This window comes from Vulpes lagopus, chromosome 4 (assembly GCF_018345385.1).
Source record: "Vulpes lagopus strain Blue_001 chromosome 4, ASM1834538v1, whole genome shotgun sequence".
Taxonomy (NCBI): domain Eukaryota; kingdom Metazoa; phylum Chordata; class Mammalia; order Carnivora; family Canidae; genus Vulpes; species Vulpes lagopus.
Genome location: NC_054827.1, coordinates 19,059,843 through 19,075,559, shown reverse-complemented (window position 1 = coordinate 19,075,559; position 15,717 = coordinate 19,059,843). Strand labels below are relative to the sequence as shown.

General features: G+C 31.5%; 1 protein-coding gene across 2 annotated transcripts in view; it reads left to right on the top strand.

The window, feature by feature from the left end:
* MICU3 (mitochondrial calcium uptake family member 3) overlaps window positions 1–15,468 on the top strand; it is a 102,717-nt gene extending 87,249 nt beyond the window's left edge. For both annotated transcript variants that reach the window (XM_041752497.1, XM_041752496.1), the window contains 6 exons: window positions 311–411; window positions 917–1,088; window positions 8,945–9,053; window positions 9,677–9,834; window positions 10,909–10,977; window positions 12,624–15,468. In XM_041752497.1, coding sequence (XP_041608431.1) covers window positions 311–411; window positions 917–1,088; window positions 8,945–9,053; window positions 9,677–9,834; window positions 10,909–10,977 — 609 coding nt within the window. In that variant the 3' untranslated portion in view covers window positions 12,624–15,468. The remainder of the gene's footprint in view (window positions 1–310; window positions 412–916; window positions 1,089–8,944; window positions 9,054–9,676; window positions 9,835–10,908; window positions 10,978–12,623) is intronic.
* The last annotated feature ends 249 nt before the right edge of the window (window positions 15,469–15,717 follow it).

The following is a 15,717-nucleotide window of genomic DNA, read 5'->3' as shown; positions in this document are numbered from 1 at the left end:
CATACTTTGAGGTTGAAAACTGAAAATATAAAAAAATAAAAATAAAGAAGGAAAGAAAACTAATGATATAGTCCTATCTTTAAATTTTTTTGAGGATAAAGATAATATCAGTCATATTTCTATTTTCAAATATTGCACTTCATTTTAACTGCAATGGCATTTATTAGTGCAGCCTTATGCTTTTCATTCTAATGTTAATACATTCATGTTCTTGGCATTTAAATGTTGATAAAATTCTTTGAGAGATATTGGGTATCCCTATTCTGTTTGTTTATTGCAGCTAACCTTTAAATTGTGATTTTTTTTTAAGCGTGCTGATGACATTACAAGTTTAGTAACAGATACTACACTGCTTGTACACTTTTTTGGAAAGAAAGGAAAAGCTGAGCTCAACTTTGAAGATTTTTATAGGTGAGCTTAATTTTGTATTTGTTTTGAAAAATGTTAAAATGCTAAAGTCAGTGGTCTTTAGGAATAATCTGATGCAGAAACACTCACCTGTTTGCTGATTTCATCTTCTTAACTGAAGATTTTCTAACAAATAAGCATTTCCATCAGTACCTGTATACTAGTCACTATACTGATAAGTATAATGGGAGGTTACTGAATGATAAGAAATGCCTGGATATCTGGATTGGTCATTTCCTGATAGCCCTAAGAAAGTATATTACCAACTCCTTTGTCTCAGCAAGCCATAGTAATAAGCATGGATATAGTGTCTACTGTAGTAAATCCCAGGCACTATACAATAACTCTTTTAAGTCTCATTGCTACCCTGCAAAGTCTTTTTGTTATCCTCATTTTACAGATGAGGAAGCCAAAGCCCTGAGAGGCTATCACTTCATTTATCGTTGATAAATCATCTGTTGCCATCATCTTTCATTTATCTTATTCATTCTTTATGTTTTTGTCATAGATTTATGGATAACCTTCAGACAGAAGTTCTAGAAATAGAATTCCTTTCCTACTCTAATGGGATGAACACTATCAGTGAAGAAGATTTTGCTCATATTCTTTTACGATATACAAATGTGGAAAATACATCAGTATTTTTGGAAAATGTGCGTTACAGTATACCTGAAGAAAAGGTATCTAATTCCCCATATCTATTTTATTACATATATTATCTTATAATTGTATACGTATATAGAATATATCATCCTTTCTTAGTTCTTTTTCTCCTCTGTGGATTATTAGATATTTTAGATATATTTCATTCTCTTTTCCTCAGTGTCCTAAGTTGTCTGGCTAAATTTTAAAAATTGATTAATGTAAAATTCTGGATAGAGATTCATTAGATCTTAGATATGCTTAAAACCTTTAAGGTTATTAGCAGTTGTTTTATTCAAATTTTGAATATCGTTTTTGAAGAGAATTCTGCTGAGATATATGCTTTGACTACTACATAAACATCCCCTCATATAAAAGTTTATATTGACATCATTTCAGTCACACTTTATTTTGTAATATTCTTAATAAAAGGTCATTTGAAGATAGCCATTGATGAGTGAGTGATCTTATCAGCAAGTGAAGTGAAGTTTTTCAAAGAGTTTGGATGGCATGAATGGTTAAGAACGTGGGACAACTGATTGTCTATTTGTTTAGCAGCAAATGTGTTGTCAGCAATTCTGAGCAGTTGCATTACCTAGTGGTATTTGAATGCATCACTGCAACTAAATAGAACTAGTGTTACAAGTACCCCTTCAAGCATGAGATGTTTTGGATATATTGCCTTCTATTTGTGTTTATAGAAGGGTCAAGTTAATCTATCCAAGAGAAACTTGCAAATAGTTTGACTTTGTTTAAAATGGATACACTGTGACAGTGCTAACAATTCTTCAGTTTCCTAAGGAATGAGAAGAAAAGACTTGATGCATTTGGCTGTTAGTTTACATAATCTCTTAGGGTACTTTTATCTGTTTTACATGATAAACTGAATTTTTCAATTCATAGACACTTCCCTAAAAATAAATATTAGAAGTTCTACTACTGCTAGGATATTATTTAGGGCCTTAATGAGTCGGCTTTCTTTTTTTTTTTATCAAATGGCAACATAGAAATCTGTAACTCAAAAAGTTCAATTCCAGGGTGAAGAGTATATGGGAACTCTTTATACTATTTTTTAGTTGCAAAAATCTAACTTGCTGCTGGATTAGATTACATTGTAAAAGAAAAAGAGGAATCAAGAATTCCTAGGGTTTGGGCCTGAACCACGTTGTCAAACAGTGGTGCCATTCATTGAGCTAATAAGTAAGACTGCAAGTTTGGGGTTAGGAAATCGTTTCATTTCGGACAACTTAAGTTGAGATTGCTATAAGGTATCTAAATGAAGAAACAATTTAGGCAGTTGGATATGTTATGGTGACTCTGAAATTTTAAGGTGCAATCAGGACTATTTTTGGTAATCATCAGTGTATAGACTTGCAAACAGCTTAAACATGTTCCCTGGATTTCAGACTTTTACATTGTACTGTCTACTCAGATCTCCACTTGGGTATCTAGTAGACACCTCAAAACTCCTGATCATCCCCAAAATTTCATACACCATCTTTCCTGCTTCATTAATGAAATCTCCATTTCCCCCAGTTGTTCTAGCCAAAATTTTGGACTCCTTACTTTCACATTCCACATACAATCCATCAACAGATCCTCTCGACACTGCCTCCATCAGAATTTGACCATTCTTGTCATCTCCACTGCTAAACTACCCTTGCCAGCATTCTCTCTTGCCTGAATTATTGCAGTTGCCTCCTAAATCATCTATTTTCTTCCTAGCTTTGCCTCCCTACAATTTGTTCTCCATTTAGCAATCAAGGAAATGACATATAACATGATTCAGATCTTTTTAACTTCCCATTTTACTCAAAGTAAAAGTTAAAATCCTTACAGTGGCCTACAAAGCCCACACCAGCTGTTCCCTCATTTCCTCCTACCTCATTTCCTCCCATTCCCCGCCTTGCTTCCTCTGCTTCAGTTACACTGACAGCTTGATTGCTTTTCAACACTAGGCAGTCTTCTATCTCAGGGCTTTTGTATATGTCCTTTATCTGCCCAGAATGCTCTTCTCTTAGATATCCACATGGCTTCCTATGTTATTTCTCAATGAGGCCTACTCTTTCCAATCTAATGTATAAATAATCACCTATCATATAAATAGTATATAATCTATTATATAAGTAATAATCTATTGTATAAGCTATAACCCCCTCCCTTCATATTCCCTATTCTTTCTTCCCTTATCTTTTTATTCCAGAGCATTATCATCATCTAACATACTATATTATAGTATGCGATATAATATAGGCTTAGTTTTTGTTTATTTTTCATTATTTATCTAGGTAAGCAACAAAACTTGTTTATTATTATTATTGTTATTTGTTGTCTGTCTCCCCGACTAGAATGTAGCACTGGTATTTCATCTTTTTTATTCACTCATATATCCTCAGTACCTAGAATGCCTATTGAATGAATTGATAGTATTTAAAGAAGTAGAACTTAAAGCTTTTCTGTTTTTGTGAATTTTACCAGCAGATATATTCATTCATGTGAAATGGCAGATATACAAGGTTATTTATTAGAGTGTTGTTTGTAATAGCAAAAGATTGGAAACTATCTAGATGTCTTTTAGTAAATCAGTAGTTAAATGAATTATGTTGTATCTATAGAATAGAAAAGGTATTCCCGAAAAAAGATGAAGAAGATTGTTTATATACTACTATAGAATGATCTCCAACACACAGCAAGTGAAAAAGAGCACAATCTCAAACAATGTGTATAATATACTACCATTTGTTTAAAAAGATAGCCTATGCTAATTCTGGAAGGACCCACATAACTAGAGACAGTGGTTCCTACAAGGAAAGGAACTGCATGGCTAAGGAAGGGTGGGAGGGAGGGAAATTTTGCATTGTACATGCTTTTGTCCCTTTTGAATTTTGAAAAGATGAGTATAGTGCCATATAAAATAACTTAAAAATTGTAAATGCCCTCAGACCAGGTTAACTTATCTAGAAGAGAATGTAGGTAGAGACTATAGAAGAGAGAGGGCTGCTCATAATAACTATGTAATGTAAATACTAATAAGAAAGTAGTAAAATTCACTATTAAGTTTGAGGAAACTTGTTCAGAAAGATTTAAGTAACCTGTCTCAGGTCATTCAACCAGTAAATTTTCGAGTTTGAATTTTCTGTTTATTCCAAAATGGTCCATTTCCCTTAACCATTTAAAGTTGTTTATATATTAAAAGTTATTATCTAGTTGTCAGTTAGATCAGTTACCTATTCAAATTATTCATAACATGCATTTTGTGTTGAGAACAAATGTAATTTACTCTTGAGGCCCTTGTAAGTCCATATTTTCTGAATGGTTATTTTATTTGGCTAATAATGTTCTAATGATTTATATGGATTTTTCGAGTTAATCTTTTTCTCATTCTAGTCTTTTGTTTATTTTGTTGTGGTAAACATCATGTAACGTAAACCATCTTAAACTGAGCAATTCAGTGAACACAGTGTGAATACCATCTTTATTTCCAAAACATTTTCATTACATCTAAAGTAAACCCTATTCTTATTAAGCATTTTCCTCCAGCCTCTAGGATCTATTGTCTGCTTTCTGATTCAGTGGATTTACTTATTCTATTTTATATAAATAGAATCATATAGTATGTAACCTTATATGTTTGGCTTCTTTCATTATATTCTTGAGGTTCATGTATGTTGTAACTTGTATCAGTGTTTCATTCCTTGTTAGGGCCGAGTAATATTCTACTGTATGTATACTTTCGTTTATCCATTCACCTGTCCATGGATGAAAATATAGATTTTTTAGTTCTAGCCATCCTAGTGGATGTGAAGTGGAATCTGTGTAATTACCATTAGCTTTATCTTAAATGGAATTCTTAATTTCTTCATATAGCTTTGAGTTAGAATATGGTTTCCTTTCTTTTTATCCTTAATGACTCCCTTTAGCATTTCTTATAGGACAGATCTGCTAGTAATGAACTCCCTTGGCTGCTGTTTATTTGAGAATGTCTTACTTCATTTTTGAAGGATAATTTTACCACATATTGTTTATCTGAGAATACTTTAATCATTTTTGAAGAAATACTTTGCCACTTATAGAATTCTTGGTTTTCAGATTTTTTTCTTTTAGCACCTGAACTGTTCTACTCACTTTTGGCCTCATGGTTTCTGATGAAAAATCGGCTGTTAGTCTTACTGAGGATCTCTTATTTATGAAGAAGAACTTGTCTCCTGCTGCTTTCATGAATGTTATTGTCTTATGACAGTTTATGTCTTGTTATGAGTCTTTTTCAATTTATTCTGCTTAAGGTTCATAAAGCTTCTTTAATGTGTAGACTTTATCTTTCATAAAATTTCAGAGAAATGTTTTCAATCATTATTTTTAAAAATATTCTCTCTGCTCTTTTCTCTCTTTTTCTCTCTTTTCCCATAATGTGTATTTTGGTATGCTCGATGGTATCTGCAGGTTCCTTAGGTTCTGTTACTTTTCTTCAATTTTTTTTTTCTATCTGCTCCTCAAACTGAATGCTTTTAATTGTCCCATCTTCAAGTTCATGGATTCTTTATTCAGCTTGCTCAAACTTGCTGCTGAACATCTACTCAAGTTTGCATTTCGGTTATAGTACCTTTCAGCTCCATAATTTTTATTTGGTTCTTTGTACAGTCTCCATCTATTGATATTCTCATTTTTTTCACAGATGGTTTTCCTGATTTCCTTTATTTTTTTATCCATGGTTTCCTTTAGCTCTTTGAGTATATCTAAGACGGTTGATTCAAAATCTTTGTCTATTTAGTCCAGTGATTAAACTTCTTAGGGATGGTTTGTTGACTTTTTCCCCTGTCAATGGTCATATTTTCCTAATTCTTGTATACATTGTAATTTTTTGCTTAGCATAACTTTTTCAAAGTTCAAATATCAGCACTTCATTCCTTTTTATTGCCAAATAATACTTTATTATATAATATACCACATTTCTTCTATTTGTCAGTTGGTGAATTATTTTTGAGTTGTTTCCAGTTTGACTATTCAAATTATGCTGTTATGAACATTTATATACAATTTTTTCATGTGGACATGTTTTGAATTGTCAGAGAATTAGATATATACTTCAGAGGAAATAGCTGGGTCACATTGCATCCTTAATTTTTAACATTTTAAAGAACTACCAAGCTGCTTTCCAAAATAGCAATATTAATCCCAATAATAATGTATGAAATTTTGAATTTCTTCACCTTTTCTCCACAATAACACTTATTATTGCCTGTCTTTTTATTTTTAGTCATCTTAGTGGATGTGAAGACCACATCCCGTCCCACTTAGTGGGACGTTGTGGTTTTGATTTGCATTTCTCCAGTGAATAATGATGCTGGGCATCTATTCCTATGCTTTTTGGCCATTTGTATATTTTCTTTAGGGAAATATCTATTCAAGTCTTTTGCCCATGTCTTCATAGTTTGCAAATATTTTCTCCTGTGGGTTGTCTTTTTACTTTCCTTGATAGTACCCTTTAATATACAAAAGTGTTTTCTTTTGACAAAGTCTCATTTGTCTATTTTTAGTTTTGTTGCTAATACTTTGGATGTCATATTTAAGAAACCACTACCAAGTAGGAGATACAACATCCCTTCCACTTTGAAAATAAATTACATATTAATGTAAAAAAAACAAAAACAAAAAAGAGGGAAGAAACTGTTGCCCAATTCCAAGATCATGAAATTTTTGTTTCTGGTTTTGTAGGATTTTTACAACTCTAGCTATTAAATTTAGGTCTTTGATCCATTTTCAGTTAAATTTTGTATATAGAATGAATTAAGAATTCAACTCCTTTCATTTACATGTGGATATACAGTGTTCCTAGCACTATTTGTTTAAAAAGGTGTTAAAAAGAAAGAAAGTTTCTCCAGTAAATGGCCTTGGCATTTTTACTGAAAATCAGTCTATCATAGGTATTTGGGTTTATTTCTGAACTCTCAGTTCATGTCTTTCTGATGCTTTAAATTTTTCAGTTATCATCACTTTGTTTTTGTTAAAATGTAAGTTACTTCTTTTCACTTCACTTCTAACAATTAGGACACATTTCATCCAAATCCAGATGATGCATTACAAAAGTGATCTGGTAGTGAAGGTGGAGAAGAAGAAGAAATGGCCATCCTCCCTCTCTCTGACCCACTTTCCCTCACTGCTGTTAGAATGGATTGCTTTAAATTATCTCCCTCAAGATGAATGCCCTGTTTTTCAGTTTACGATTCCATATTTCCAAACACAAAGAGCTTAAACCTATATAGAAGAATTACTATACAGTTTTGAATTTGAGTTGGCTTCTCAACATGAGAACACTATTTTGAAAAAATCTGAAGATTCAGACGGCGAACATTTTATTCCGTCATTCTGTGGTTTGCTTCTTAGTCTTATGTTCCTTACAAGTATTGGCATTTTTGTTTATACTTCACTTAAAAATTGCCGTGGCAGCTGGTCGCAGCATAAACTGACACGGAACCCAAACAGTGACCAGTTTCCCTAGCAACAAGCGCTCCGCATCAAGACAGACCCCTTCTGGCTCAGTCCCCCTAATTGATTCATACACTCTCCCTGGAAAATACAGCAGGTGGGATCAGGTCACAAAGCAGGATCCGGGGATGGGGTGGCCATAAATGGATATAAGGAAAGACAAAGAGAAAATTGTGAAAAGAAATGACAGTGAGAATTCTCCTCACAAGTAAAAATTAGGGTTGCAAGTGAAGTGGAAATAATGTATACCAAAAATTAGTATTATTTTGATAATAAATTGGTAATGAATATTATTTTGATAATCATTTAATCAGTAGTTGGCTTATATTAGACTCTTCTGGTTCTTTCCCTGGCTTTCCAGTGCTACATGCTAGTTTTCCTTTCCCTTTTTCGACTATATTAAAGTGTTCAATTGTTAAGCCTCAGCTCTTGGCCCTCTGCTCTTTTTCTGTTTTCTTTCTCAATTAATTTTGCTGAGAACACAATAATTAAATGTAGGTCTTTATGTCCAAATTTGTATTATCTGAAATACATTGTGCTTGCTTCAAATAATGTTCCTGTTTATTTGAACTAGTAGCAGTAGCAATAATTGCAATTTATGTGACATTCTAGAATCCTTTCCACAGTTCCTCACTGAGCCCTGTGTGTAGTGCCCAGACCTGTGAGTGTACACTCATTGCACTTCCTCCTGCTGTCCTGACAGTGCTATCATGGCAGAAATAAGTACACTGTTTTTGGCTTATTCAACATGCTGATTCTTGCATTGTCATGATAACAGATGTTGATTACCGAATACTAAGTAAGCTGTATTAAAGGAATACATGTATAAGAGAAATAGGTGTTTTAGGGATTGTTTTCCTCTTACTTTTTTTTTCTTAATCATATTTACTCACAGGGTTTAAAAAATTTAGGCCTGAAATACAGAATTACCACAACTGAAACTTTTTTATTCATTTTTGTTGTATCATTTTTTGAAACTTGTGCTGATATGACAGTGGGGTTTTTGTGTTTTACTTTTTAAAGATTTTATTTATTTATTTATGAGAGACACAGGGAGGGAGAAGCAGGCTCCATGCAGAGAGCCCAATGCGGGACTCGATCCTGAGACTCCAGAATCATGCCCCGAGCTGAAGGCAGATGCCTAACTGCTGAGCCACCCAGGCATCCCAATATGACAGTGTTTTAAAAATATTTTCACCTATTATTGCTAATGGTCACAACCCTATGCAGTGGAAATATATCTGAGTGAATTTTACATTCTGCTTGGAGAAAGGAGGTTTCAGAATCTACCCTGGAAATGTTTATTTACAAGATACATCGCAGATGCTTAATCTATTTATTTCTAGTAAGTATACTTATTATAATAAATTTGGCAAAACTAAATATATTTACATATATTCTCCCACTATAGGGTATCACATTTGATGAATTCAGATCATTTTTCCAGTTTTTAAACAACTTGGAAGACTTTGCAATAGCCTTGAATATGTATAATTTTGCAAGTCGTTCTATAGGACAAGGTAAGTAACTATCTTTCAAAACTTAAAAGCAAAAAATAATCCTATGTTGTTTCTAGGGACTTTGACAGCAAATTAATGCAGTATTTCATATTAGCCATCAAGTTGTCTGAAAGTATGGTGTATACTTTGATGGGAAATCTATTTTCCCTAAGCAGAGTTTTTGGGAAACTTGCTAAGTTTTTCCATTGAGTCTATTACTGGCCTTCATTTCATCTTATGGGGAAGAACTAATGATGCTTATAAAGATCCAAAGAGGAAGAAACCTCATAACCGCTGGTAACCTTGAGGGATGTATATCTACCTACAGAAGAGCCAACTGGCTTAAGTGTCTTGATAATTTATTCATCTTAATCTTTAAAGTGTCTATCGCAGATAGTAGGTGCTCATTAAACATCCACTGACTATAAATACATTATTAACCTAAGATACAGCTACTTATTGGCCCTTTTAATTCAAACCACAGAAATTTTCTATTCCCTAAAAGATAGCATGATTAACGGAAGAGTCATGTGTTACATAAGGTCATGACCCCCATTTGGAAAAACTTCTTTTATAACCTTTCTAGTAATTAACACATTATAAAAACATTAACTATTTACTTCTTTTCTGTAACATTTGTCTAGATGAATTTAAGCGCGCTGTCTATGTAGCTACTGGCCTCAAACTTTCACCACATTTAGTGAATACAGTCTTCAAGATTTTTGACGTTGACAAAGATGATCAATTAAGTTATAAAGAATTTATTGGAATTATGAAAGACAGACTCCATAGAGGATTCCGGGTAAACCTATAAATTTGAAGCCTATTGATATTCTTTTTAAAAACAAAAAAAGGAAAAAGCTCCATCTGTTTCAAGAACAATTTCTATTAATTTTTAAGGATATAAACATGAAATGTTATATTTGACAAGAGAAAACATAAGAGTGTACTTATTTTCAAAAACTTTGAGGTGTTAAAAGTTAATGCTTTTTAAAAATATAAATCAATTTGAATTTTAGTAACTTTTTTTCATATGCAATTAATTTAATGTCTCCATCTCAGTTTGTGGGGAGAAATGTTGCCAAATATTTTTTGATTAATTCATTCAGCACACAGGCAGTTCAGACTTGGTACTAGATAATCAAATAGCATGATTTCCATTTTGCATGATGCAGAGTTCGACCAGCAATTTGAGGCTATTAAGTCACTACATCTTCAGTAACTTTAAATAGAAAACAAGGTTAAAAACACTCTGTTGAACTGTTTTTTTTCCGTTTAAAAACTGTTTACATCTTATATTGAAAATTATTAATGATTTTTTTGTCTCAGAAATGTGTTTTAAGTAATGAAATGTAGTATAGGTCAACAAAAGTTCATACATTGAACATATTTGTAGATGTGCCACAAGAAAAAAATTTTCTATTAACAGCTAGAATGTTCTCTTTGGTAAGAATACCCCAAAGTACTATACATCTAAAAAGATAAAAAGTTATATATACCAAAAAAAAAAAATCAAGATTCATCTTAATATTTTTAAAGATTTTTCATGATTTTTGTAAATCCAAGCCCTGTTGGTCAAGATATTGTGTACTTAACTGCCACCTAGTGGTCAGTTGTTAACATTTGAGTCTGATAGCACAAATATCTGAAAGGATAAATATACATTGAAAATAACTTACTTTTCCTCAAAAACTTTAGAGCAGCAAGGTGGAAGTAAAATGCAAACTATGCTATAAAACCTGTGACACTGTATTTCTCTCTCAAATGTTTAATGTTTTTATTTTTGCTTTACTTTTTATTGCATACCTCATATTTTTATTGCATACCCTGTAACGTTTTAGTTACATTTGAATACTTTTAATCCTTTGTTCTACAGGGTTATAAAACAGTGCAGAAGTATCCCACTTTCAAATCCTGTCTAAAGAAGGAACTTCATAGCAGATAAGTATGTTAGTCTCTCTAAGTTCATTCAGTAACGAAGGATCATAATTTATTTTTTTTATTATGACATTTAGGAAAGAAACAGAATTATAATTATTTTTTACTTGTAGGTCACTAATTCAGTTTACAAATTAATCTTCTAATGATTTCATTTTAGACCAGTAATTTAAGAATTAGTCACTCCAAAGCATTAGTTTGCTATTAGGCTGTGATCCAAAAATGAACTAGAATGAATAATCATTTGACTGGAATTCTCTTGGAGGGTCTTGAATAAAAAATTTTCTGTTAAACCTACAATTTTGTATCTGAGAAGATACAATACAATGAATCCAAATAGGATTTTTATAATCTAGGACCATTAGCATCTAAGGAATATTAGTTACTGTTTTATAGGATCATGTCCAAACATCTGCTGTAATAATAGTAGGTAACTTTTTAGTTATTTAGGTTCCTGGCCCTATATGAGGTGTTCTACATGTAGTGTCTCATTTAATCCTCACAGATGGATGTCCCATTTAAAAGCAGGGAAAATAAAGATGTACTGTGTAATTTACCCAAGATAACTTGCTAGTAAATGGCTCACTAGGATTTGAGCCCCATTCTGTCTGATGGCAAAGTTATCTTATTTATTGTTCACTAAACTATCACTACAGAATGCAGTAGTTGAGGAAGATGCAGGAAATTGATTCAGTTTGTGTCAGTCCAAAGAAATAATTCAAATTTGCTGCTCATCTCCAGAATGAGGTTTGCTTTTCCTTTTTTCTTGTAAAAGTCTATCGTAGCTACAAAATTTTGGTTGGATTGTAGGTTCTCCTTAAGGTAGATCTAAACAGTGAAGGTTTCGTTCATTTATACATGCTTGCAAATATGTGTATTCCCTGCTGTTTCTCCCGAGCTTGAAACATTTGTATTTGTCTATAGCAGTGTTTCCCAGAGTAGTTCCATAGGCTATCAATATGTATCATTGAAAAAACACAAAAAAGCTGCTTAGTCAAGTAAGTTTGAGAAATACCATAATAAGCATGGTTCGGTAAGTTTCTTCTACTTTAGAACTTATCAAATGTTAATATGCCACTATTTATTTGTCTAAGAGAAAACCCAAGTATCCACTATTTTGCAAAGCTTTCAGATCTAATGTTTTATGGAACACATTTGGGAAACTCATTTTGGGACTAAAATGTTTAGCAGCAAGTAAGCTTATTTATCTATCTAAGGTGGTAACTGTTGAGTGAACAAAAGAAGTCAGATCTTCTTCGTCTATTTGAAAGAACTTCATCTGCATATAAGAACTTACGCTAACATTAGAAAAAAGTAGGACCATACTATTTGTTCACTTAAGTAGTATTCTCAACCATGTAGTAGTACATAGAACCATAGACAAAAACAACATTTCTTTTAAACCTTTGTAATACCGAAGGTTAGACAAGTTACTAAACAAAATACTAAAATTTAAGTTTAAAGGAAATGTTTTGTTGTTTTTGAATCCTGTATTTTCTGTTGAGTGTTTTTATGATGTGCCTTACTGTTTCACATTAATATCATAATACTAGTTAGTTAATGTCATCACCTCTTGATTTCGTCCTAAATATTGCTTATAGGTAATACATATAATATTACATATATATACATATATGTATTTTTTTTAATTAGGTACTTATAAAGCAGAGTTTTAACGATTCTTATCTACACGACAATGGAGGAAGCACAAATTTCAGAGAGTGGAAGCAGGTCTGAGATCAGAACATGTGGAAATGAAGGAAAAGATGAAATGCTAATTATAATTTTTCTTGACCGAACTCTTAAACAAAAGACAGATAAAATGCATCTTCTCATTAACTTTACATGTTACATGTTATCAAGTTGAGCTTTTACCTTGATTTACTGAATTCTTTGTACTTTTTCATTCCCTTCAGAAGTATGTAGATACTTCCAATGACTATATAAGAATGTATTTTAAATATTTTTTTATTTATTAGAAATTGCCTCATTTTAAAATACAATGTGACTCCTGGAATCTAGATCATTTAAAAATTAACAGCAACAACATATTTTCTTTGGTTTTGAACTGTGAACTTATTTTCAGAAAATGAATATTCCTTGAGATTTATTTTAGGGCCTTTAGAATTGTTTATAAATCCCCATTATTACCAAGTTTTTAATTACATTAAGATAGTTTTGAAAAACAAATAGAAATTAAGCCACTATATAATACACTGTGATGGTTTACATTATACTTTTACTTATAAAAGTACTCATTATACATTGTGTGAATCATATAAAGTTTTTAAAAAAAATTTTGTTCATTTACCAAAATCATCAGAATGTTTGGTATTCTTTTATGTATGCAGTAAAGAAATTTAAAATGTAGATTCTTTTTTCTCAAAAAAAGTCACATCTTGATGGTAGAAGCAGTAGCATTTGTGGCAGCCATCCCTGTCCTTGCAATTATGGTCTTGAACATGCTGCTGCTCCTCACTGCAGATGGCATATGTTCATAACACCAGTCAAAATAGTCTCTTGCAGCTTTGCAACTTCCTGCATACTGTTAGTCTGTGAGTACTATAAAATGAAAATATAAAATGGTTTAGAAGAGTGATGTATATATTTAATAGAATATTTTGTTTCTTGTAAAAGGACCACATGCAGAAGGGATGCCAGACAGCCAGTAATAATGAATAATTTAAGAATAATTCATTATTTCAAAACAATATGACTTAAAGAGAAACTTTCTAGTGAGAAACAAAATCAGACTTTCACATGGAGAAAATAATTTGATAGTACTTAATGGAAGTCTGTTCAATTAAAAAGTGTAATTTATAAAAGGATACTGTGCAGAAATAAGACTGAATTTAAGTTAATATATTTATATATGTAGAAGATAAGTTCATTTATCTTCTTTTTTAAGATGTATTTAATGTAAATTGCACACACTCCAACTATTACCTTGCTTTTGCATATGAAAATAGGAAATACTTTGTTTTTATAAGTTATTAATGTGAAGTTGATAGTTCCACATCAGCCTATTTATAAAAATATTATTTCCAAGAAAAAGTTACTATTAGCATTAATGTATTTGTTAAACTTTTTACATTCTTTATCTGGTATTATTTATTACATTGATATAGAATTATATGATTCATAGATTTGAAGATTCCATATAGTATAATAGTTTAATTTCACCTGCTTTGAAGGTTGATTCAATTGACTGGCTACATGAAAATGCCAATCCACTCATTTAACATGACCACGGCCTGTTTTATCTTGCACTGAATGTTCTCGATAGTAATTATTTGATATCCAGAATAATTTTTAAAATGCAATTTACTTTTATCTTTGACTATAAGCTATATTATCTTGCCTACATGGAGAAATTGCTATTGAGAACAGTTCTATAAATATAGATTTAAAAATGAATTAGTTCACTAAAATTCTTCATAATTCTGTCAGTCTCCCAAGGTATCCTACATATGCAGTCTTTATTGCTTTTCAGTGTAAATGAATTTTCCTTTACTTATAAGGCTGCAGCATAATACTAAAATGGGAATAAATAAAATATTCTGATTAAATGAAAAAAGTAGTAAATTACAGTCCCTCTGTATTATCACTGTTGAACTCTATCATCTATAAAATGGGAGGTAAAAACATCTCCCTGGATTTTTGTTTACATCAATTAAAAAACTGTTAATGCTCTGAAAATAGGAACAGACTAAATGTATGCTGTTATCCTCAGTATTTCCTTCTACAAATTATTCTTTGGAAACATGAAGATGAAGCTATAGATAAATTTTAGTACCATACTTTACAGAAAATCTACATCCTAAAAGGTTTTTGCTATTTCTCAGGATCATTTCATATTTAGAAATTCATTTAACTTAAGTCTCAATTTATTGTTTTTATTATAATATATAATTGTAAAATAACAAAGTGTTGTACATTCTTATATTATCTTAAAATAAATATACCTGCCCTTGAACTAAGAAACTTATTAGTACTTTGTTTTATGTATATCTGTGGACTACTGTCTTTCTGAAAAATGTCAGCTTTGAACTTTGAAAATTTTTGTTGATAACCAAACCGACATTGATTTTAGACCTTTTAGTATGGCAATACATGCCAGTGAGATTAATCTCACCAGTATTTTAGTAGGTGTAAATAAATAAATCACAGAGCCATAAAGCTTCTCAAAGTGTATAATAGTAATTCATATATTGTAGAATTATAGTCATCGGTACTGGAAAGCTTCTCAGGAAGCTTCATGTGACTTAATGAAGTATCAATTTTGCTTTACAGAACTGAGTGCTTAAATGTCTTAAAGTGATTAAACCAACACTACTAATGTTGGTATGTGGTAGACCTCATTTTACTAAGACAACTCCTATTCTTTTATAGCCATAAATTAACATTTAACATAGTGCTTTTATTTCCATAGGCTGTAAAAATATGAATTGTGTAATATTCACTAAGTATTAAATAAATATTCTAAGTGATAAGAAAACATTGTGTGTTTTTTTCTTTTAAATGGCAGCACTTTTATTTTTTTCATAGCTCATGAAATACCTTTGTCCTGCAATCAATCATATCTTATATTCTGTGAAATACTGTATGAGGAAAATCAATGCAAGATATAATTCTCTATATCTTTATAATCAGTAGATCACAATCAGTATTTTTGGCACACTAAAAACTGAGGAATATACCTATAATTATGACTACAGGCACATAAATATACAATGCTTAGAGGAAA